We start from the raw sequence: 21,907 nt of genomic DNA on the forward strand, positions 1-21,907 counted from the left end.
CTTTGAGTTTTCACTGATAAGCCTACATATATACATAAGGTGCCTTAAAAAGTAGTTAATTAACATGATCTTTGGGGCAGGTGTAGTCAGTCACAGGCATTTACCGAGAGCCTGCCGTGCACAGGGAACAGGGCTCCTCAACTGCGGCCAACCTTCACTTCGACTCGCCTAATTGTGCAGTTTGAAGAAGTTGTGGGAATTACGCCGATGGCCCGAAATCAAGGCAGAGAGGCAACGCTCTGAAAAATTACATAACTCCTGGGAGAGGCCGTGCTTTTGCACAGATTGCCCAAATATTTTCTTTCTCCGTCGGCTCCTCGTAACCTTTGAGGACAACAGACAACTTTGTTCCCCGGCCCTTCTCTCTCTTTTGTCTGCTCGTCAGACTCGTTTTCCCCCTTTGTATCGTTCCTTTTGGACGTGAAAACAAACACGCGAACGCCGGGTTGGCAAGGAGACGGCGCGAGGGGAAGGCGCAGCCCAGCCGCCCCGCGCACGGCGCCCGCCCGCCGGCCAGGGCCGGGGCCCGGGGCCGGGGTCCGCGCGGCCCGCGGCGGCCGAGTCCAGTCCGCGTTTTGCGAGTGCGCGCGAGGGAGCAGAAGTGGGTAAGAGCCGCTCGGCTCGCGCGGCTCGCTCACGCCGGCGGGGCCCGAGCGGCTCCGCCAGTCGTGCATTTACCCATATCCGGGTTAGAGAGGAAAAAAGTTTCATTTAAACCTGCACTCAAAACTTTCACCATGAAATCCCACAGCGGGAGCAGGCCCAGACCGTAAGGCGTGACTCCCGGCCCGGCTCCGCGCGGCCTGCGGAGGGGGAGGGGGTCGCTCGAGTCCCCGCCGGGGCGTGTGGATGCGCACAGGAGGGGCCGCGGACCAAAAAGTGGGTTTTATTGTGTCCCCCCGCCCCCCGCCCGGCCTCGCCACGCCGCGGCGATCATGGCCGCGCGGGCAGCAGCGGCGGCGGCGTCGCGGGCGGGCAGCGGCGAGCGGCGGGCGCCCCCCGGGCCGCGGCCGGCGCCCGGGGCCCGGGACCTGGAGGCGGGGGCGCGCGGCGCGGCGGCGGCTCCGGGACCCGTGCCGGGGGGCGGCGGCGACGGCGGCCTGAACAGTGTGCACCACCACCCCCCGCGCCCCCGCCACGAGCCGAACATGGCCCATCCCGCGAGCGCGGCCGCCGCCGGCCCCGGCAGCGCCAGGAGCGGCGGCCCCGAGGCGGCTCTCAAGGAGGGTGGGAGCGCCGGCGCGCCGTCCTCCTCCGCGGCGTCCTCTTCCTCCTCGGCGGGCCCGGGCTCGGCCATGGAGACGGGGCTGCTCCCCAACCACAAACTGAAAACCGTTGGCGAAGCCCCCTCCGCACCGCCCCACCAGCAGCACCACCACCACCACCATGCCCACCACCACCACCACCATGCCCACCACCTCCACCACCACCACGCACTACAGCAGCAGCTAAGCCAGTTCCAGCAGCAGCAACAGCAGCAGCAGCAGCAACATCCCATTTCCAACAACAACGGCCTCGGCGGCGCGGGCGGCGGCGCCGCTCAGCCCGGTCCCGACATGGAGCAGCCGCAACATGGAGGCGCCAAGGACAGTGCCGCGGGCGGCCAGGCCGAGCCCCCGGGCCAGCCGCTGCTGAGCCAGCCGGGCGACGAGGACGACGCGCCGCCCAAGATGGGGGAGCCGGCGGGCGGCCGGTACGAGCGCCCGGGCCTGGGCGCGCAGCAGCCTCCCGTCGCCGTGCCCGGGGGCGGCGGCGCCGCGGCCGCCTCGGAGTTTAGTAATTACTACGGCAGCGCCGGCCCTGCTGGCGGAGGCCCCGGCGGCCGCGCTGGGCCTGGCTTTGATCAACATGGCGGACAACAAAGCCCCGGGATGGGGCTGATGCACGCCGCCGCGGCCGCCGCCGGGGCCCCCGGCAGCATGGACCCCCTGCAGAACTCCCACGAAGGGTACCCCAACAGCCAGTACAACCATTATCCGGGCTACAGCCGGCCCGGCGCGGGCGGCGGCGGAGGCGGAGGCGGAGGAGGAGGAGGAGGAGGAGGCAGCGGAGGAGGAGGAGGAGGAGGAGGAGCAGGAGCAGGAGCTGGAGCAGGAGCAGGAGCGGGAGCTGTGGCGGCGGCGGCCGCAGCGGCGGCAGCAGCAGCAGGAGGCGGCGGCGGCGGCGGCTATGGGGGCTCGTCCTCGGGGTACGGGGTGCTGAGCTCCCCCCGGCAGCAGGGCGGCGGCATGATGATGGGCCCCGGGGGCGGCGGGGCCGCGAGCCTCAGCAAGGCGGCCGCCGGCGCGGCGGCGGGGGGCTTCCAGCGCTTCGCCGGGCAGAACCAGCACCCGTCGGGGGCCACCCCGACCCTCAACCAGCTGCTCACGTCGCCCAGCCCCATGATGAGGAGCTACGGCGGCAGCTACCCCGACTACAGCAGCCCCAGCGCGCCGCCGCCGCCGTCGCAGCCCCAGTCCCAGGCGGCGGCGGCGGGGGCGGCGGCGGGCGGCCAGCAGGCGGCCGCGGGCATGGGCTTGGGCAAGGACATGGGCGCCCAGTACGCCGCTGCCAGCCCGGCCTGGGCGGCCGCGCAACAAAGGAGCCACCCGGCGATGAGCCCCGGCACCCCCGGCCCCACCATGGGCAGATCCCAGGTAACCCCCGCGCCGGCCGGGCCTGCTTCCGCCGCGGCAGCCTCGGCGCGCCGCGAGCCCGACTTTCTTTCTTTCCGCGTACTTTTCTGCGTCCTGTCCCGGGGGAGGCGGGGGCGAGGCGCCCAAGGCCATTTTAAGTCGCGGCTGCCTCCCCGCGAGGCTGGGGCGCGCCCCGAGCCCGAGCGCGCGGCGCGGGCCTGGCGAGGGGTCTGGCCGAGGGCCGGGCGGGCGGGCAGCGCCGGCGGCCGAGCGCCTCCTCGCCGGGCCGGGCCTGGCCGCGCCGCGCGCCCGGCCACCCCACCCAGGCCGCCCGCGGGCCGGCCCCGCGCCGCCTGGCCGCCGCCTGGGCGCCGGGGACGGGCGGGCGCTTTTGTAACGAACCCGCGCCCCGGCCGGCACGGTCTGGACGGGAATGCCGAGCCGGCGGCTCGGTGAGCGCCAACAATGAGCTTTAACTGGGGAAAGGAGGAGGAACTTTGTCCTGCCTCCGGCCGCGGCGCGTTCCCTCGGCTCCCAAGGTGAAGGGGGAGATGCGTGAGCTTTGTGGCCACCGGCTGTGCTTTTCGTAGTTCTGCCCGGCCGTTCGGAGGTATGCGATGCGGGCTCTGAGGCTGAATGGTCGCAGAAATAATGCCCAAGTGCACAGCCACGAGGAGGTAAAATATTCTAAAATATATCGATTCACTCCTAAGAGTCGCCGGGAAATCCATTATTTGGCTTACGGGCTGCTTGGAAGGAGTCACCTTCAACAGATAGGCTGTTGGAAAGGCACACATTCCGGGTCAACTGAACTTATTTTGATCACGGATTAGGCGTACATTTTATTCAGCAAGTCCAGGAAAATAGCAGACCAGTGAAAACGGATCTTTTTGGGTCAGATTTATTTGGGTTTCCTTTAATTTGCTGTCACCCGGGTCCTACAGCGTCATTAGGAAGTGTCCTGCAGGCTTGCTGTGTCTTGCTCGTAGACTGAGCCTAAGGACTGACTTGATCTCCTTTGCAAGGTTTGGAATTTGAATTGTGGAGGTAAACTGGCTGTAATAGTCTCCAGACAGCTGCCTCTGAGTTGACATCTAATCTGCCATCTGATTGGCTCCCCTCTCACCATTGGGCATTTAGCGCTGCTGATGTAAATAGAAGTGCTGAGCAGCACAGTCACAAAAATTCTTGCCACAAATAATAACTGAGCTCTGTTACAAGCAGATGTAAGGTTGAATATTATTTAAGGCTTACATTATTATGAGTCATATTATTAATAAGAGGATTAAATACATAAAAAAAAATTACGCTGGTGTCCAGCGTTGGGCATTTACAAAATTCAGATCTTTGACAGTCCTTACAGGGACGTTGCACGTATCACAGTCTTTAATTGTAGGGTGAGGATGTGGCAGTTGAAAAATAATTAAACCAGGAATTTTACCAATTTTTGAATCTGTTAAGCTTTTATAGAAATACCCTTTACAGATAAAACGATGAGAAACATTTGAATTATGTCATCATAGTTCAATGTAAAATTGAAAGGCTTAAAAATTTCAAGATTCTGATATACAGTATCTTTTAGTAAAATTTAATTAGCTTTATAACAAGATTAAAGCTGTATTTCTAGTTAATTTGTGTTTTTAACTATTCTATTTTGAGATGTTTGTAGATGAGTTGTTTTAGTTAGAATTGATATTATATTTGAAAAAACATGAAGTGAGAAAAACATGATTTTTTTGTAGATAATTAGTTAAAAGGGAAAAATGGACATTCTTGTGAAATACTAAAAGTCATTTTATAGTCACTTCTCATTTGGAGAATACAGAAGTGCCCCAAGAACCTTTCTTTTCTCCTTTGATTGTTTTGTTAGATTAGGCAATATGAGCCTTATTTGAACTACAAAACAATGAATTAGGGAAACTGTATTACATGCGAGTTGTGTTGGGTGTGTTTCTTCCAAATAATTTTTCTTTCATAGACCTTTTAATGCTAATGAAAGTTTTTAAAATTTAATCTGTCACAAAGTAATAACAGTGATTGTAATATATATTTTCACTCAGCTCATTTATTTAGGAAGGTATATTTTAATAATAATCATATGTTAGAAGAGAGACTTGTCTGAGTGATTGAAAGACTGAATTTAACTAATAATGTGAATCTCAGGCAGAGGACATTAATGTTCACTGCTTTCAAATCTGTACTTAGTGGAGTTTTACTTTTAATGATAATGTATTTTCCATTCTTGATAGAAAACTTGCGATTTCAATTTTTGATTCGTACAGGTAAAAACATTTTGGAGAAACGTGAAACATAATTAAGAAAGATTTGCTTTGTCAGCTTGCTTTTAAAGGGACAGTTTAAAATTCACATCTTTGTAAACTAGAAATGAAAGAATGATAGAGGCAGATGTAGATTCGTGTTACTTTAGAGTATTATTTCCTAATGGTACCAATCATTTTAAGTATTTTGTTTTCTTGGAATGAGAGTGAATCCATTATGTCCTCAGTGTGACCCTTGGGAATAGCTTTTTTTATTTTTGAGGGGGAAGAAAAATGACAGGCATATGACCTAGATTCACAGATTTCTTTTAGGCATCTTACCGTATAACATGTGGAATATGTCTTCTTTATATTTTTCTTTTTGGAACGCTAGTGTTACTTATTATTTGTTATGGTAAATGAATAAGAAACAGTCATTTGTCCAAAATATTAAATTACTACATAAGTATAGGTCGTAAAACACTATTAAATCACGTTATATGATGAAATTTTCTTGTGGCTTTTAACACATTTAGTTTCGTTTTTGATTTTAGGAAATGGTTTATATTGGGTGGCAAATGTTTTTGTAATTAGGAACAAAACATATGCACATATTGTAGGGGGAGGGTCTTTTTAAAAAGTGAAATAAGCCATTTTTGATACAGTTTTGGGGTTTTGTGAGATAAAGTATTCAGCTAGAGCAGTCTCAGAAGGAATATTGAGTCTTACTCACATAACTAAGATTTCATAATGTCTACATTTGTACTGAATTCCATTAATGCTATTTTAACTTTAGTTTTATGGAACATAATACAATGTAATAAAAAGAGCCTTATTTATAATTAAAAGAAAAGTGATTAGCTGACTTACAAATCAGGAAGTTAAAGGCTAGTTCCTGATTACCTTAAAATTTGTATAAGATACATTATAGTTGGCATAACATCACTCCCCACTCCCCCCCCCAATGCAATCTTACCCTATCTGATACTTTAAATCCTGTAAAAAAATTTTGTGGCCTAGATTTATGTATTTGCCGAGGTATGGCTGGCTGACATGGAATTGGCAACTGTGGTTCATAGAAAAGCCTATCATTTTAAAAACAAAGAAAATATAATAAAATGTCTACAGTTTTCTGTTTTCCTAGGTTACCTGAGATGAAATTATGCATGGCTTAAAATTGTTTTCATTGGAGATCCTGTTTTCTGTGTACTTACTTTTGACAGATTTTTTTTTTTTTTTTAATGGCAACTACTCTTTGAGACAACTATAACTTAAATTTACGTTTATAATAACACAAAATTGATAAGGATATTCTAGGAGGAAACAACAGTCTTACCTTGGGTCTGTGATGAGGAACCGTAAACCCTCTTTTTCCTTTGGTTTTGTTTTTTAATCTACATTTAGGAATGAATATTTGGGGAGGCTTTTCGTACTTGTTCCATTTTCCCAGTGTCATATAAATCAAGGGTGTGTACCCACCCTAAACAGCCTACTCCTTCATTAGAATTGAGAATACTGTAACCTCTTCACTTTGGTATAAAAATAGCATTAACTCTGGTTTGAGAACGGCTTTTAAAAATACAGGACAATGTAGAGGAAGACTCTTAATATAAACTCATTAGGTAATTTTATTAGACACAGGCACATTTTTAAAAAGATAGGTGTAATAGAATGGGGTTAAGTTTTCAGTTCTATTTCTTGTTAATGGACTTTATTACTGTATAATTTGGGGCAGGGTGTACCTAAAAAAATGACTTCTGATGTATAGGAACTTACTTATTTCCCTGGGATAAATACTAGTATGACAGGCAAACCAAAAAGATGGTTATTTCATTTATTTAACCCTGTCCTCTCCTAGGAAGAGAGTAGTTTGATTTAAAATTTGTTGGGGTTTATGACATTTTGCTACTTATTTTGAAGACTGATTTAGAGATGTAAATTTGGATCTATCAGTACAGGAAACCTTATTAGCTTTTTGCCCAGTGTCCTAAATATAAAGGCTTTTCTCACTACATTGAACTGACACCCGTTCAGTGCATGCATCTGTGTGCTTTGATCCACATTTGTGGAAAAGGAACTGATATTTCACTTGTGTCGCTTTTGCTTTGGACTGTGTGTAGATTTGTAAATTTGAGGCTTATATTTATGTTTGATTTATGTGTGTTACTTAAAGCAACAGATTTATGGGGGCTCAAAGTGAATAGTAAACTCATTCCATTAATTTTTTTTCAATATTTAGATTTTGAAAAATGGATGTTACAAAATTTTTATGACATTTTACAATGCTGATTTTACTTAAGGAGACACATCCACATCCTGAGCCTTTTTGGAATTGGGTGGTTTTCGGTAACTTGCCTTTTAAGAGGTGTCCTTCCTTTATCAGGAGATCGGTGCATGCTCTCGCGGATCTGTAAAGCAGAGCCACACGCTTGCTGTGTGTGCGTGCTGGAGGCTGAGCAATCCCCAGTCCTCGTTCCCCGTGGTGTGGAGAAGTACCAGGCAAAACTGCTCATCCGCCAAGGATATATATATTTATGTGACATAAATGTAGATCTATTATGCAGTGTTGCTTTTTCAGTTCGGAGGCTATTTATACAAGACTAAGTGGCCCTCTGTGGTTTAATTGGGTGATTGAATGAATTAATTTTGATCTAAAAACCTGGTACACTTTAGTGACTTTTTCTGTTAGAAATTTGATGAAAAGAAAATGATTTAGGTCTCATTGCCTAGGTATCATTAAATATACACTTGTTTTGCCTTGTGCTAACATCAGAATGAATGGAATTGTTGATATACGTATATGTATTAAGTAGTTTTAACAATTCACATTAATTGAGTGACTGAGTGGATTTATTTATCAAGGTAAACTGTGTGTTTCCACAGTAAGTTTTCAGCAAACGTGCTATTTTTCAAAAGTCTAACTTGTAGTAATTCTTAGAAAACGATTTCCTTAGATTTCCTCCTTTGAATAGGGGCCAGCAGGCAGCTTTCAAACCCAGTTCTGAGCGGGTCAACGCCCCAAGTATTGGAGGGCTCCGGGTTCGACAGGCGAACTAATGTGGAAGTAATTTGTTTCCTGAATGACATTTATTGCTTGGATAGAGACCAACACCCTGACATCTTCAGCATGTCTGGTTTTCCAGGGGCCGTTCCTGGGTAGGTGGCAGCAGCACCTGGGCCAGATGTGTCACAGCAGGCCAGCCCACCTGAATTGAAGGAGGTTTGGCCTCTGCTGACCGTCATCTGTACCATGCGCTCCTGTGTCTCCTGTGGGCCTTGATGGAAGAGGAAACTTGAGAGCCACATGAGAAGTCATTCCTTATTAGGTGGCTCTGGAAGGGAAGCCATATTTGATGAAATCTAAAGAAAATCCTAAACCACATTTAAAAAAAAAAAAAGGGGATGCTAAAAGTTTATGTATTTTTTTTATTGTGGTAAATTATACATAACAAAATTCACCGTTTTAATCAGTTCTAGGTGTCCAGGTCTGTGACATTGTGTATTTATGTTGCTTTGCAGCCCTCACCTTATCCATTTCTAGAACTTTTTCATTTTCCTAAATTGAAATAAAATATATTTTTCCTTTTCTTCAGGTCAGACTTTAGAACTGTTGGTTATTAATGTGTATTGTAAGCAAAATAATCTTATTTTTATGACCATCAGTCTTGCCCCCTTCATAGTTTAGTAGTAAATTCTTCCTCAAACGTTCCATAGGAACATTAATGGTGGCTTTTGTTTGTTTGTTTTTAGTCTGTTGCTTTCTCCTAATTCTAACATTAGGGTAACTGACCCAGGTTTTGTCTTTTAAGAAAGTTTGTTGTGTAGCTCAGTTTTTCGTTGTCAGTTATGTCATTAAAAGTTTGTTGAGAGAAACCTGGGACTTTGTTATGTGTTAGATAACAGAGAATGGAAATGAATGTTACCATTATAATTTTCTCCTTTACTTATTTCTCTCATCTTTTGAATTTTTAGCCTGTTTTTGAAATTATTAGTTTTATCTTTCTACTATTACTGAAAGTCATTTACAATGATAATTTTTTCTTATTTATGTTTTAAGTCCTGGGGCTTCCCCACCACCCCCAACCCAGAGCAAACAACCAAACCATGTGATGCTGTGTCCATTTTCCTGCTGTTCTGATCCCCAGATCTGTGCTTCCCCCTCATATTTTTAATTTGCAATCCTCTGTAAAACTGCAGAAATCCTTGGTACGTGGAAAAATTCCTAAATTAAGATGATTGGCCTTTTAATTATATTTTAGAGGCAGCTGCAAAGGGATGCCTCTTAGATTCTGAGTAGTCTTGTGAACAGGCATGTGTGTGTGTGTATAAAATATTGGAATTGTATTTTAGCTGCTATCGATGCTGATATATAGTCGCATCTTTCTGTGATCAGTTATGTACTTTAACACCAGATCCACAGAGGGCACAGAGAAAATGAACTGTGATTTAAGAGCTTGTACTGGGCAGCAACAATTACTTCTTAAGGTGTAAACATTTAGTATTTGTGTATGCTCTGAGGTGCATGTTAGATAAATATCTGCTCCAGACGATCAATTGGCAAATATTTATTGAGCACCCATTTTCTTAATCAGCCTTTGGGCCAGACACAGCTGGTAGCCAGGGTCTGGGGATCGCAGCTGTTCTGGTGTGTGGCTCAGGCAGAGAGATCCTGCCGAAGCCTGCTCCCACTACCTGGGCATGGCATTTTGGCATCACTGACTTAGAACTGGCTCATTTAAACAGAGTGCAAATAGCAAGCATGTGGGTCAGCAGTCTCTTGGCCTGCTTTTTTTGGGCGGGGCAGTGGATTTTGGCAAAACAAATAATTGTAGATTGTTGTGATATAGCCGGTATGAGCTAGTGACTCTTTTTCCATTTCTGTCGATCAATGACTGGCTTTGTGCCAGGGCAGAACATAGACCCACTGCAGAGAACGGCAGCCCAAAGAAGGAAAATGTAGTCACTTTGAAATTTATGCAGAATGGTCCATTTTCTTTATCTCTTGTTTTCTACTTTACATGGGCTCTTGGGAAAAAGTTAAAACAGTCCGCTCAGATTTAGGAAGATACTTGGATCGCTGGAATATTTTTGGTAACTGTTTAGATAATGTATGCTGGCTGAGGAGTGAACTGGGCTCCTGCTTCTGGGTCCTGAAATAAACCTCGGAAAGCGAGGCGTCGATGATCAGTGGAGGCGGTTCCAGAATTCTCAGCATCTCCTGCTTCTCTTTTGGATGAGCATCTTCGAAGTTAAAGCACTCAACATACTTCATAGCCTTATTTTGAAGTCATTGTTAAAATTATAAAATGTATCTAGAATTTGTCATCCAATTTCTGAAATTTTAAGCAAATTTTAAACATTCAATGACCATATGTTTATACAGGGTGGGGCAAAAGTAGGTTTACAGCTGTACATATGGAAAATACTACAAGAATAAACTTTGTGTTTTGTGTACTCACAACTGTAAGTCTACTTTTGCCCCACCTGTATATATCAAACTATAAACCCTTTTTCATATCTTTACAATTTCCTGCTTCAGTTTGTATTTTTTAAATAATAAATTCACTTTACCCAATGAATTATAAATGACCTTGGAAATAGAAATGTAAAACATTGCTACTATATTGCTGAGCAAGTATCTTTCTGAAGAAGCAGACATATTTCTGCAGGAACTAGTAATGTTTGTTGTATGTGAGTTTATTCTGTCATTGTGAGTTTTGCGAGAATACAAATATATTGCAAGGCATCTGATAGAAGTGAAAGACCGTGGACTTGGAGTTGGTCAGATCTTGATTCATTTGGAGGCTTCAGCACCCATGTTCTCTGAGATAGGGCAGGGGCTAAGTTTCCTTATCTCGAGTATTGCCTGCTGGGCAGGGTCATTATCGAGGTCATTGCTGTAAATCCTGTGGCACCTGTACTGGCACCTCTTTCCCCACCTCCTTTCCACTGCAGTAGTAAGGGGGCCATGGGTTCTGTTCTCTGCCTGGCCCTGCCCTACTTCAGGGTGTGGTTGAGGACAAGTCCTTGCCTCCATGAATCAGGTGACCCCCAGTCCCTTCCAGCTGCAAAATCCTGTGTTGTTTTGAACTAAAAAAAAAAAATTAGAGCCTAATCGGCTATGCACCACTGAACAGCTTATTAAACTACACTAGCTCCCAGATATGTTCAGTGAATATAAACTGAGACCTGTGCAAATACACAGACTTGGAGAATTCCACTGTAATTTCCCTCACAAAATGTAGTTTTGTACTGAATGGGACTCTTGTAAACAGGTACCTGAATTGGTTTGGTTTAGCCGTAGAGCCTGTGGTGCGCTGATGTCTTTGGAGCAAACTGTTGCCCCATTTACCATCCATCCTTAATATTAATTAGTAAGTTCTGTTCTGGCCAAGAATCATACTTTTTAGACCTTCCCACTTTCATGATCTGCAAAAATGACTGGGGAAGTACTTTCTGCAAAGGAACCAAGTTTCAAAAATTTAAAACTAGGCTTTTTTGAGATTCTGGGTGGTGGACTTGAGGTCTCTCATTGGTTGCTTCTGTATCTGCTTCCCTTCACTGAATATATGATTCAGATCTGGTCCTTAGCAAGAGTATAATTTTCTAGGGCTGCTCTCAAATAGTCAAACAGGGATTGTCAAATCTGCGAATGCCAGGGGCCTGCCTCAAATATGTAGAGAAGAACAGTTTTCCTAAAAAAAATTTTTATACTGAGATTTATGAAAGTATCAGGGACAAAATTCAATTCTATTATGAACAAATACTTATTGAGCACCACTTGGTGCTTAAGATACAAAGAGTAAATATCACATATGATCCATAGTTTTCCCTGGTGAATTGTCATAGGCTCCTGGTGTTTAAGTGGAAATGAAAATGAATGGTTACAGTATTCCGCAGCTCTGTGCAGAAAGAGTACCCCTCAAAGTACATCATCCAAAGACTCTGAAGAATAGTTAGTGATGTACCCAAACTGAAAATTTTCTGGCAGTGTTTGGTATGTTTCCATGTCCGTTTCAAGGAACTCTGTTCTGTCATTGTGTGGCTATTTTATGTGAAAGGTAAGTGTACTTGGTGATTGTTCTTAGGTGCTAGGACATTGATGAGAAAGTGGTCTTAATTCGGATTTTGTTTTGGGTATCATACAGTGATTTTTCTGTTAAAAATGACTTTATAGTATCATTAGCATGACAGAATTAGAGTTCAGTCCACTTACATTACCGTATTGGGATTAAGGTCTGTGTCATCAAAGGGAAAGCTGGGGCATCAGATAGGTGTTTATGGAGAGCCTGCTGTGTGCCCGGCACTGTGTTGAATGAAGGATCCCTCAGTGACTAGGGCCTGGACCTTGAGGAATTGGTAACACTATGAGTAAGGACAAGAGAAATGATACACAATACAGCATAAATGGTTCAAGTGGAAGTTTTGATTTTAGAGGGACACCTCCCACAGACTAGATTGGGGCGGGGGTAGGAGTAGGAAGGCTGCAAATCAGTTCTAATCAGCTAAGACCTGGTTGATGAGCAGTTAACCCGGTGAAGAGGGGTGGAGACCAAAGCTGGGGAAAAGGCAAGAGCCAAAGGTGTCCAGATTAGAGAACCTGCAAGATTGGATGCTTACCACCTGTGTGACCTCAGGCAAGTTACTTCACCTCTCTGAGGTTTGTAGTTTCCTAATTTCTAAAGGGATGGGGAAGAATACTTGACTTATGCAAGTGTTGTGAGAAGTAGACTTTATAAAGTACCGATATACTACCTGGCAAGGAAAGGGACGTTTTCACACATTAACAAAGGACTGTACTTCCTCACGGATCAGGAATTAAAGTGAGTTAGGTGTGCTTGTGTATTAGTTAATTTAAAGCTTATTAGTCTGTCTTCTCAGAACAAGTATGTTAATAATTGAAGCTTCTTTCTAATCTAGACATTTCAGTTTTTTATTGTCTTTATATGGCCTAGTATTTAGGAAGAGTAAGTTACTGAGTGGCTGAACACATCTCTAAAATGTCTCCAGTAACTTCCCATTTTTTAGTCATATAACTTTTAGTCATATTTTTAACTGGTAAGGAAAAATTCAGATCGATAATTGGAACATTGAATTTCACCACCATCAACAAATGTCAAGTGTTCTTGGTGTAGGGGCACAGTACCAGATGAAAAGATATCCAGAGAATGTTCATAAATTGTTCAACTTTGTGTTGTTTATTGTTTATCCTAGAGGAATGTCCTTAGATAACTTAGCGAATATTGGTGATTAAATAGGATAGTTTGTGGGATATTTTTATTTTACTTACTAGTCCATTTAATTAGAAATATGGTTGAGTAACTCTGGCCTCCTAAGCAATCTGAATTTTGAACTGGAGGAGATTAGTGGTAGGCACACAACTTTCCGATTTTGAAGTTGGTCTTTGCTTCTAATTATTTTTTCATATATTAAACAAGTAGTTTATTGCTGTTAACTGTTGAAAGTTACAACTGTTAAAAGTTGTAGTCACATTTGTTACGATTTTGCTGGATTTAAAAATCTTCCATTTCCCCACTGTTAGCGCCAACTCCCTTTCATTAATTTGGCCGAGTAGGGACAGCATCCAGGCAGGTGCCGTGCTAACAGCAGGCAGAGCTGTGCTTTGTCGAAGTCTCGGTTTCTCACCTGGTGTCCAGCATGTGTGGCAAGACTTTGACCTCCTTTGTCGAGACGTTTGTCAGAAGCATGAGTCCTTCAAAGCAGCTTTACTTTAATCTACAATGACTTAGTGAAGATAGGATGCAGAAAGCACTTTTGTGTTTTGTCTCCTATTGTGCACTAAGTTCCTGTACTTTTCCATATCGCCATACTGTTAATGAGGGGAGAGAAGCATGGAGGTTCAGGCAGGTATGTGTATCGGGTTAACTACCAGAACGTTGCTGCTTAGGCTAAGTACCCTTTCCTGCTCCAAGTAGTTTTATGGTTTGTTGAAAAACTAATACAAAGAAGTAGTAAGCAGCCCTTAAGAATCTCAACAGGCATATCACAGACTGGGTGAACATATTTACAACACGTATATTTTACAAAGAACTTGTATGCAAAATATATAAAGAACACCAACAAACTGAAAACAAGAAGACCCATCCAGTTTTTTAAATGTGTGAAGGACTTGAAGAGAGCTTCACAAAAGCAGATAGAGGAATAGACATTGCACATGAAGAGATGCACAACATCAGAGTGATGGTAGTAAATGCCACAGTGAGATTTCACTTCATGCCACTGTGTGGCTGTAATAGAGGACTGACAACACCAAATATAGATGAGTATGTGAGGAACTGGGCCGCTTGTGTTGCTGGTGAACCAGTTTGGAGAACAGTTTGGTAGTTTCTTCTGAAGTTAAACATATATCTATTCATTGATCCTGCAAAATCCATTCATAGGAATTTACCTAAGAGAAATAAAAACATTTCACAAAAAGACTAACAAGAATCTTCTCAGCAGTTGTATTTATAATAGTCTAAGTGTGGCAGTGACCTTAATGACCATCAATAAAAAAAATGGATAAACAAAATCAAAAAAAGGAGTTGTAACCAGCTGTTAAGATATTCAAGCCAACTGGTTGTCAATATGTTGAAGTTGTATTCTCAATGCATCTAGAAATTTCCTATAAATGCATTTTAGGAGGAGGGAGGTGTACCGGCATGGCCAGTCTGCTAAACCTGAAATCTGGGTTTGATTTGCACATGTGGTGTTTTCAGGGACGCGAGGAGTTTCACACGTGAAGTAAACTAGGTAGTGTGTGTGGCATCACATGATCAAAATATTTTTCCCCTTGCTGCTGCCAGAAGCTATCTATGGCTTTTCAACAGTCTTACTTGTTGGGCATCATGCCAAGATGTTTAAGACAACCCCTTACGTGAGCTGCTCCATTCTTAACCTCTTTGACTGAAGTGCCGTGACCTTCACATATGTAGATTAGCCATGTGCTCTGTGAATTGAAACTTGCTGCCTCAGGAAGAAAGGGTTTTTCTTTTTATTCCACTGGGAAGTTGACAGCCATTCATCCCTGACCTGGGCAGAGGTAATGCAGGGAAATTGGATTCCCATGGAACGTGGACAGATAACACGGGGAGGCAGGCGAGCTTTCTGCCTCGGTGTGGGGACTGCTGATGTGAAGAATCTGAGAAAGTGAGGGAGAGAAAGTGTAGGAGTTTTGGAACAACGTCTTTTTAAAAAGGAAATGGTTATTATGGGCATTCCTAATTAGTTTTGACGGCTCCTTTTCTTCATTTCTGACCTAAGTTTTTGAAATACTTTTCGAGTTTTTTATTTCTTAATACTACTTGATATTTAAGTAATTTTAATATCGTGGACAAACATGAGCTTAAGTACATTTAATTCAGGCGAGCCTTTCAAAAGCAGAAGTCGTGAAAGTCGGAGAGGAACGTTGCCACCAGTCCTCGCCCCGTAGCTTGAACGAGCCAGTTCTTAGCTTTACGCAGTGGGCGTCCTTAGCAGTTTCGTAGTGATGAACCAACAGTGGATGTTTGGATTTTCATTAGACAAAACCCGTTTTAAAGAGTGTTTATCTTCACTTTGTTAGTAAATATACTCGAAAGTAAAATTCATGTAAATAAGTCATGACCCTTGATTGGATTGTTCAGAGCGAAAGTCCTCATTGTAAAGAATAATGGACCTGAAGTGGCTCTTCAACTCGTTTCTTAGCAAAAGAAGGGCATCGTTAGGGCGGTCAGAAATTGATGAGTGCATTTCAGAGCCGGCCTTTCCTGTGTACCTTAGGGCTGGTGAAATATTAGGGGTCAGACCATCTGTTCCGGGCCGTGGGAGGGAGGGATTGTAGATACTGAGCTCCTTCTACAGGGTGGAAACGACGTCTGCACGGGAATGTGCACGGTGGGTGCAGGAAGCAGAATTATCCCTTGGCCTGAGCAGCACCTGTTTCTTTTCCATATGAAGACTGACAAAAACACTGGGAAAAGTATCTGACTATGATTATGGAGAATGCAGCTTTCGGATTTCTGTTCATGAGGTGACGTAGGAGTAATAGATGGCAGGACTAATGCCTTCCCAGCATCTTTATGTGCAGCTGGGATGATGGAGCTGCAGGTTGGTCCCAAAATTAAGTTAATGCAAGGGTGGAGGTGCGGGGAGTCGCCACACCCGAGGAGCAAGGCAGGCGCATGGTTAAAGCCAGAGTGGACCAATGCGGGGCCTTCTGGGGGAGCGGCCAGCTGGGTGCAGATGGGCAGGAAAACGTTACGGTGGCAGTGAGTCCGCAGCCAGACGTCAAGTGATTTTTTTATAGAGGTGGCCTATCTGAGACTATTTTGTGGGGTACATGAAATTGGCCTCTCTTCTAGTCATGTGATTGGTGCAACTCTTACAAACACATTGCTTCCTTAAATGCAGGTTCAGAGAAAGATATTTAGAAGAGCCTTAAATAATTGTGCTATATATAATAAAAGCAATAACAGTAATAATAGCTCCTCTTACTGAACACCTACTATGTGTGCCAGGCACATCGCATGAATTTTGTTAAGGGCTTTATCATTACTTTTTAAAATTAATTCACTAATTGCACTGCCGTTGAGGTCACGTTGGTTAACAACATATAAATTTCAAGCATACAATGTTGTAATTTGATATCTGTACACTCTATTGTGTGCTCGCCACCATCGTTACCACGTATTTGACCCTTTTCCCTGTTTTGCCCTCCCACGTTCCCCCTCCCCTCTGGTAGCCACCATTCTGTTGTCTGTGAGTTTGTTTGTTTTTGTTTTGTTTTGTTTGTTCCTTTTTTGTTTTATATTCCACATCCGAGTGAAATCATATGGTTCTGTCCTTTTCTGTGTGACTGACTTCACTTAGCACCACGCCCTCCCTCCTCTATGTTGCAGGCGGCAATATTGTATCTTTCCATGGCCGAGCAGAATCCCATTGTGTGTGCGCCACGTCCGCAGGCTCTTAGGTTGTTTCCAAATCTTGGCTATTGTAAGTAATGCTGCAGTGAACATATGGGTGCATGTATCTTGTGGATTTAGTGTTTTCATATTTTTCAGGTAAATACCCAGAAGTGAAATTGCAGGATCATATGGTAGTCCTATTGTTAATTTTTTTGAGGAACCTCCATACTGTTTTCCCTAGTGCCTGCACCAATTTATATTCCTACCAACAGTGCATGAGGGCTCCTTTTTTCCACATCCTGTGGAATGGCCTGTCTGCCCACCTTCTGCCTCCCACATTGGTCACTGATGAGCTAGAGGTGAAATTTAAACTGATTTTTTTTGTTACCGTTAAGATACGTAGAATTACATTCTTATAATTGAGCTTTTAGTGTATTTTGGCTTTATAGTCATAGACAAAGAGGAGGAAAGACTCTGTGCTCCCCTTGGAGGGCATGAAGGTGGCTATTGGATTTTTCTGATGGTGTCACTGAACATCAATTTATATCCACCTGTTAGGGGAAACTCTGCCACAACCTGGGTCATTGGTTTCAGTTGAGTCATAAAGGGAGGCTGTGAAATAGTCTGTTGCATAGATTCTCTTCTGTCTGGGGTTAAGTGTGGCTGAGACTGAAGTTAACGGATTGGGGAGGTGATGGAACAGCATCTACGGCAGTGTCTGTAGCACATAGAGTGTGCATAATAAATAGCTTTGGATGAGCAAAGGGACGAATGGACTGGACAGGGTCTCAAGGTCACTGGTGGTGTAAGTCCGGGAAGTATGAAGAGAGAATAGGGAAGGGAGGATAGGTGACAGTTAGGGATCAGGAGATTGGGGCGGGGGAGAGTACAGGGAGCTGGAAGAGCGAATTTTAGAGTAAGAAACCAACAAAATAAAATTTAATGTTCATGATTTGCCCAGAGTGAACTGTGGTGGTGAAAGTTGTAAGACAAAACCCCAAAGTAGTGTATCTTAAAATAATGAAGATGTCAGATGCATAGTTAAAAGAAGAAATGTAAGGCAGAAAAACCCTCCAGCTTGGCAAGGTCATTTCTTGACATATTGTCATGATTATTTCTGTCTTGGCTGTTGCCACAGGGCCGTTCTGGAGCCAGATGCAGTGGTGTTGGGAGATGGGAAAAGCACTCAGGTGTTGGACCCAGTCAGTTTTTCATTTGCTTTGTTGCTTGCTTACCTGAGGAATGTCTAGGCTGGCCAGGCAGAGGGATATTGGGATAGGATGGGTCCTGAGACCCTTTTAGTCTTCCCCTTCCTAATTATGTCGAAAGGTAAGGTACAATACTGGGAGATTTCCCTTTTATGCTCCCAACTATTCCTCACTTAAAATTTGTCAATAGGACCAAGTCTCACAGCTTAAAAAAATCAGTTTTGCTCATAATCTTGTCTTAGACAAGCGACGTACGTTAAATTCCACTCACCCAGTCCTGCAGAGTGTTTGAGCGGTAGGAGGGGTCATGGTGCCAGGGACTAGCTCTGTGTCTGGTTCCTGGGTATTTCACGTGTGTTTTCCATACCTCCTGCTAGCTCCTCAATTTGAGGCCGAGAATATTTCCAAATGACTTAGCTCCATAATGCTTGTTTTAGCTGAGAATTAAATGAAGGCTTTCCTCTCTCGTTTCCTGGTTTATAAAAATACCTGATTTTGCTTTATTACTTATAATAACATATCACTACTAGAGTAAGCATGGATTTGTGTTTTTGAAATTAATGCTGACTACACCTAACCCATTTCAAGCAAATGAGTGAATAGTATTTTTTTTTTTAATTCTCGCCCAAGGATGTTTTTTCCATTGCTTTTCCAGAGAGAGTGGGGGTGGGGGAGGAGGAACATCTATGTGAGAGAGACACATCGATTAGTTGCTTCCCACACGTGCCCCATCCAGGCCCGGGATTGAGCCTGCAACTGAGGTACGTGCCCTTGGCCAGAATCGAACCCAGGACCCTTCAGTCCACGCTGATTGTCTAACCACCACTGAGCCAAACTGGCTAGGGCTGAACAGTATTTTTAAGAATGCATGGGAAGAAAAAACAGAACTGGTACCCCCCTGTTTTTTTATAAATAGACCACCATTGCTGTGTGTCATAGGAAATTTCCTTTCTCTGAGACTGGACCTTTAATTGTGTTTGGTTCTTTAAACTTATGAAGGGAATGGGCGTCTTTGGTGGCTTAGCAGCCACATTTTATTTCTCTCCTCATGATAAAAGGTATCGTTTGCCTAGGAAGCTAACACCTGTCTAACTGTGCTTGTCCTTTCAGAGACTTTCTGTAGTAAGGTATCATTCATCCGGTGCCACGATTTCAACAGTGCAATCTTGACCTTCTGCAGCAGCTTTGACAGCCCTAAGAAAACAACCAGCACAGTGCTCACACCTAACTCTGTTGGAGAGAATAAAGCCATTCCCCCTTTTCAAGCATAAATGACAGTTACTTGGTTTTTCCTTTTTGCCATGCTGTAAGTACAACGTGGAGAAGTTAGCTGAGCAGCTGTGGGGCAGCAGAGAAGGGAGGGGGCCATAGAGGCAGGCGCGTCCTCCCGGCCCAGGGTGGAAACAGATTGTGCTGGCCAGTGCCCCATGACCTTGTGGGGATCTATGAGGAGCGAGCCAAGCCCTCCATGCCCTTGTGTCTTTGAGAGCCTTGGACACCAGTCTTTAGGAGAAATACTGAGTATAGTAAAATGGGGACATTTTGAGGGAAACCATCCATACCCCGAAAGACCCTGGGAAAGAAAAGTGGGAAGCTAGGGCTGGGGGTAGGTGGGAGACCTGAGTTGATTGCCAGCAATCAGTTGTCAGATACTGTATATACTTATGTATATACTTGACTCATTCCCCAAAGAGCTATTGATAACTATTCAGCACCTACTGTGAGAGGGATACAATGAGTAAAACGCAGACCCTGCTTTCAAAGGCTTACCTCCCAGTGAAGTTTGATCCCAAAGACAGCAGGGCCTGGAGTCCACGTGGGGGCGGGGTACGCTTTATACTGGGACGAGCAGTGAATGCTTTGAAATACTGGTTATGTAGTAATGAGGCTGTAGATGAACATGTAATAAAATCAGTATGTAAAGGAACTGCCATGGTTAATTCCATAGGCTTACAGTTAAATGCTCAGCCTGCACTTCTGTCACGGGGCGGTGAGGAGACGTGGCGTTTTCACCGGGTAACACGGCTCCTGGCAGCCACATGCTGCCTTCACGTCCTGCAGCCGAGGGGAAGAGCTGCAAACACGGGGTTCTCCGCTGACCCCACTGGGAGAAGTCACATGGCACCATAACTTTCTGAAGGGGTTCCGTTGCGCTTTTTTTTTTTTAAAATTTGTCTTTATTGATTTCAGAGAGAGGAAGGGAGAGGGAGAGAGAGAGAGAAACATCAATGATGAGAAAGTCATTGATGGCTGCAGCCCGCAACCCGGGTATGTGCCCTGACCGGAAATCAAACCCCGATCTCCTGGATCCTAGGTCGACGCTCAACTGCTGAGCCACGCCCGGCTGGGCCAGTTGCTTTTTAATCATTGTTTAGCAACAGACACAGGGTTGAGATGTGTTCCAAAGCTGAATGGAGGTGCTCATAGGCAATAGGAGACGGGGGATCAGGATGTAAATGTGGTTCTCATCATGAGAGTGGGGTTCATGAGTTCACCTTTGGGAGCACTAACATTTAAGGAGTGAAAAAGCCAGCTGAGGAGATGAAGACGTGGGAGAGTTCCACAGAAGTGGCGGGGACTGTGGTTTCTGGGTGAGACAGGCACAGCTGTGGGGAGCACCGAGGATGTCCCAGTAAAGAGGGAGCACATCTTGGTTATTTGGGCACTGATGACCTTCGGAAGAGCAGAGGAGGAGGCAAGCTGCAGTAGGCTGAGCAGTGAATAGGAAATGAGGGAGGAGGCTCTGAGATGGTTGGAAGAGGAATGGGCTTTTTGTTTAAGAGGATAGAGAACTCATGTTTGCTGTGCACTTTCCTTGAGCCCAGGTGCTATGCTAAGTGCTCCCTTAAATGTTAGTTGGCTGCCTCCCCCTCCCCCCCATAGGCCGAGAGCCCTGAGCTGGGCACGGGAGGGGGCCTTTCCCTTCCTTGTACCTCCAGTGCCTGTGCAGGGTCTGCCCCATGGCAGGACACAGGGCGTTCTCACTCAGGGACCACGTGTGCCCTCTGAGCACTCTGACTTAATCCTTGCAGCATGCTCTGTCCCCATTCTATAGATTCTGAGGAAACGTGGGCCACGGGCACATATGCTTTCGCCAGGGCCATTAAGTGATGGCCCAGGAGTCAAGCTTGAGTCAAGTCAACTCCAAAGCCCACGTTGCCCTTTTTCTTTGTTAAGGGTGAAGTTACTCCAGTAGTTTTGTAGGCTGAGGGGAAGGGGCCACATTTTTATAAAGGTTATTTGCAAACATGGACAGGAAATAAATTCTGTAATATACCAGACTCTCAGTATATCTGGGCACTCTTGGTATCTTTGGTAACTTGATTGTGAACATGAAGTGGTGAGTCAGCTGGGCTGGGGGTGATGTCTTTGAGTGCCTGGAGAGACATCTCAAAATAGAGATTATTGCATTTAGGGAATTAGCTTTGGTTATTGCCATTTCTGTGGCAGTAATCTTAGGCCAAGGCAGTGGTCAGTAAAAGTTGTTACACAGTTTCTCATCACTCCTTTGCATACCTGTGTTTGAGAGCTGGCATTCAGGAATGGCCACTAAACACTTAGCAGTTCTGAAGCAGTTTGCTTTATGTGCATAAGGTATTCTTTGATGTTAAAATTGTTCATTTAACACAGGTATGTGTTTGCTACCATGTAATTATAATGAAATCATCCTTCAAATTACAACTCACATATACATCCCTTTTCAAGTATTACAGATTGTAGGTTAGATTCCTTCATGGTACCTGGAATCTATTTCACTTGCTTTCCCATTATACTGAAATGCTGCATATTGGATAATTAGTAATATCCAATATTACTGATTGCTAGCGAACAGTTACTAGGTGTCAAGCACTGTGCTAAGAACCATATATGCATTATCTGTGATGTAGTGCTGTTACTGGTGTTACCGTGCCCATTGCACAAACGAGTAAACAGAGGCACTG

The 21,907-nt window shown here is 45.0% G+C and overlaps 1 protein-coding gene across 2 annotated transcripts in view; it reads left to right on the forward strand.

Annotated features, from left to right (window-relative positions):
* The first annotated feature begins 649 nt into the window (after positions 1 to 649).
* The window catches only part of ARID1B (AT-rich interaction domain 1B), a 349,992-nt gene continuing 328,734 nt past the window's right edge, over positions 650 to 21,907 (forward strand). For both annotated transcript variants that reach the window (XM_081139612.1, XM_081139613.1), the window contains exon 1: positions 650 to 2,636. In XM_081139612.1, the coding sequence (XP_080995738.1) occupies positions 936 to 2,636 (1,701 nt within the window). In that variant the 5' untranslated portion in view covers positions 650 to 935. The remainder of the gene's footprint in view (positions 2,637 to 21,907) is intronic.

This window comes from Miniopterus schreibersii (genome assembly GCF_964146895.1).
Source record: "Miniopterus schreibersii genome assembly, chromosome: 6".
In the NCBI taxonomy this organism is placed as follows: domain Eukaryota; kingdom Metazoa; phylum Chordata; class Mammalia; order Chiroptera; family Miniopteridae; genus Miniopterus; species Miniopterus schreibersii.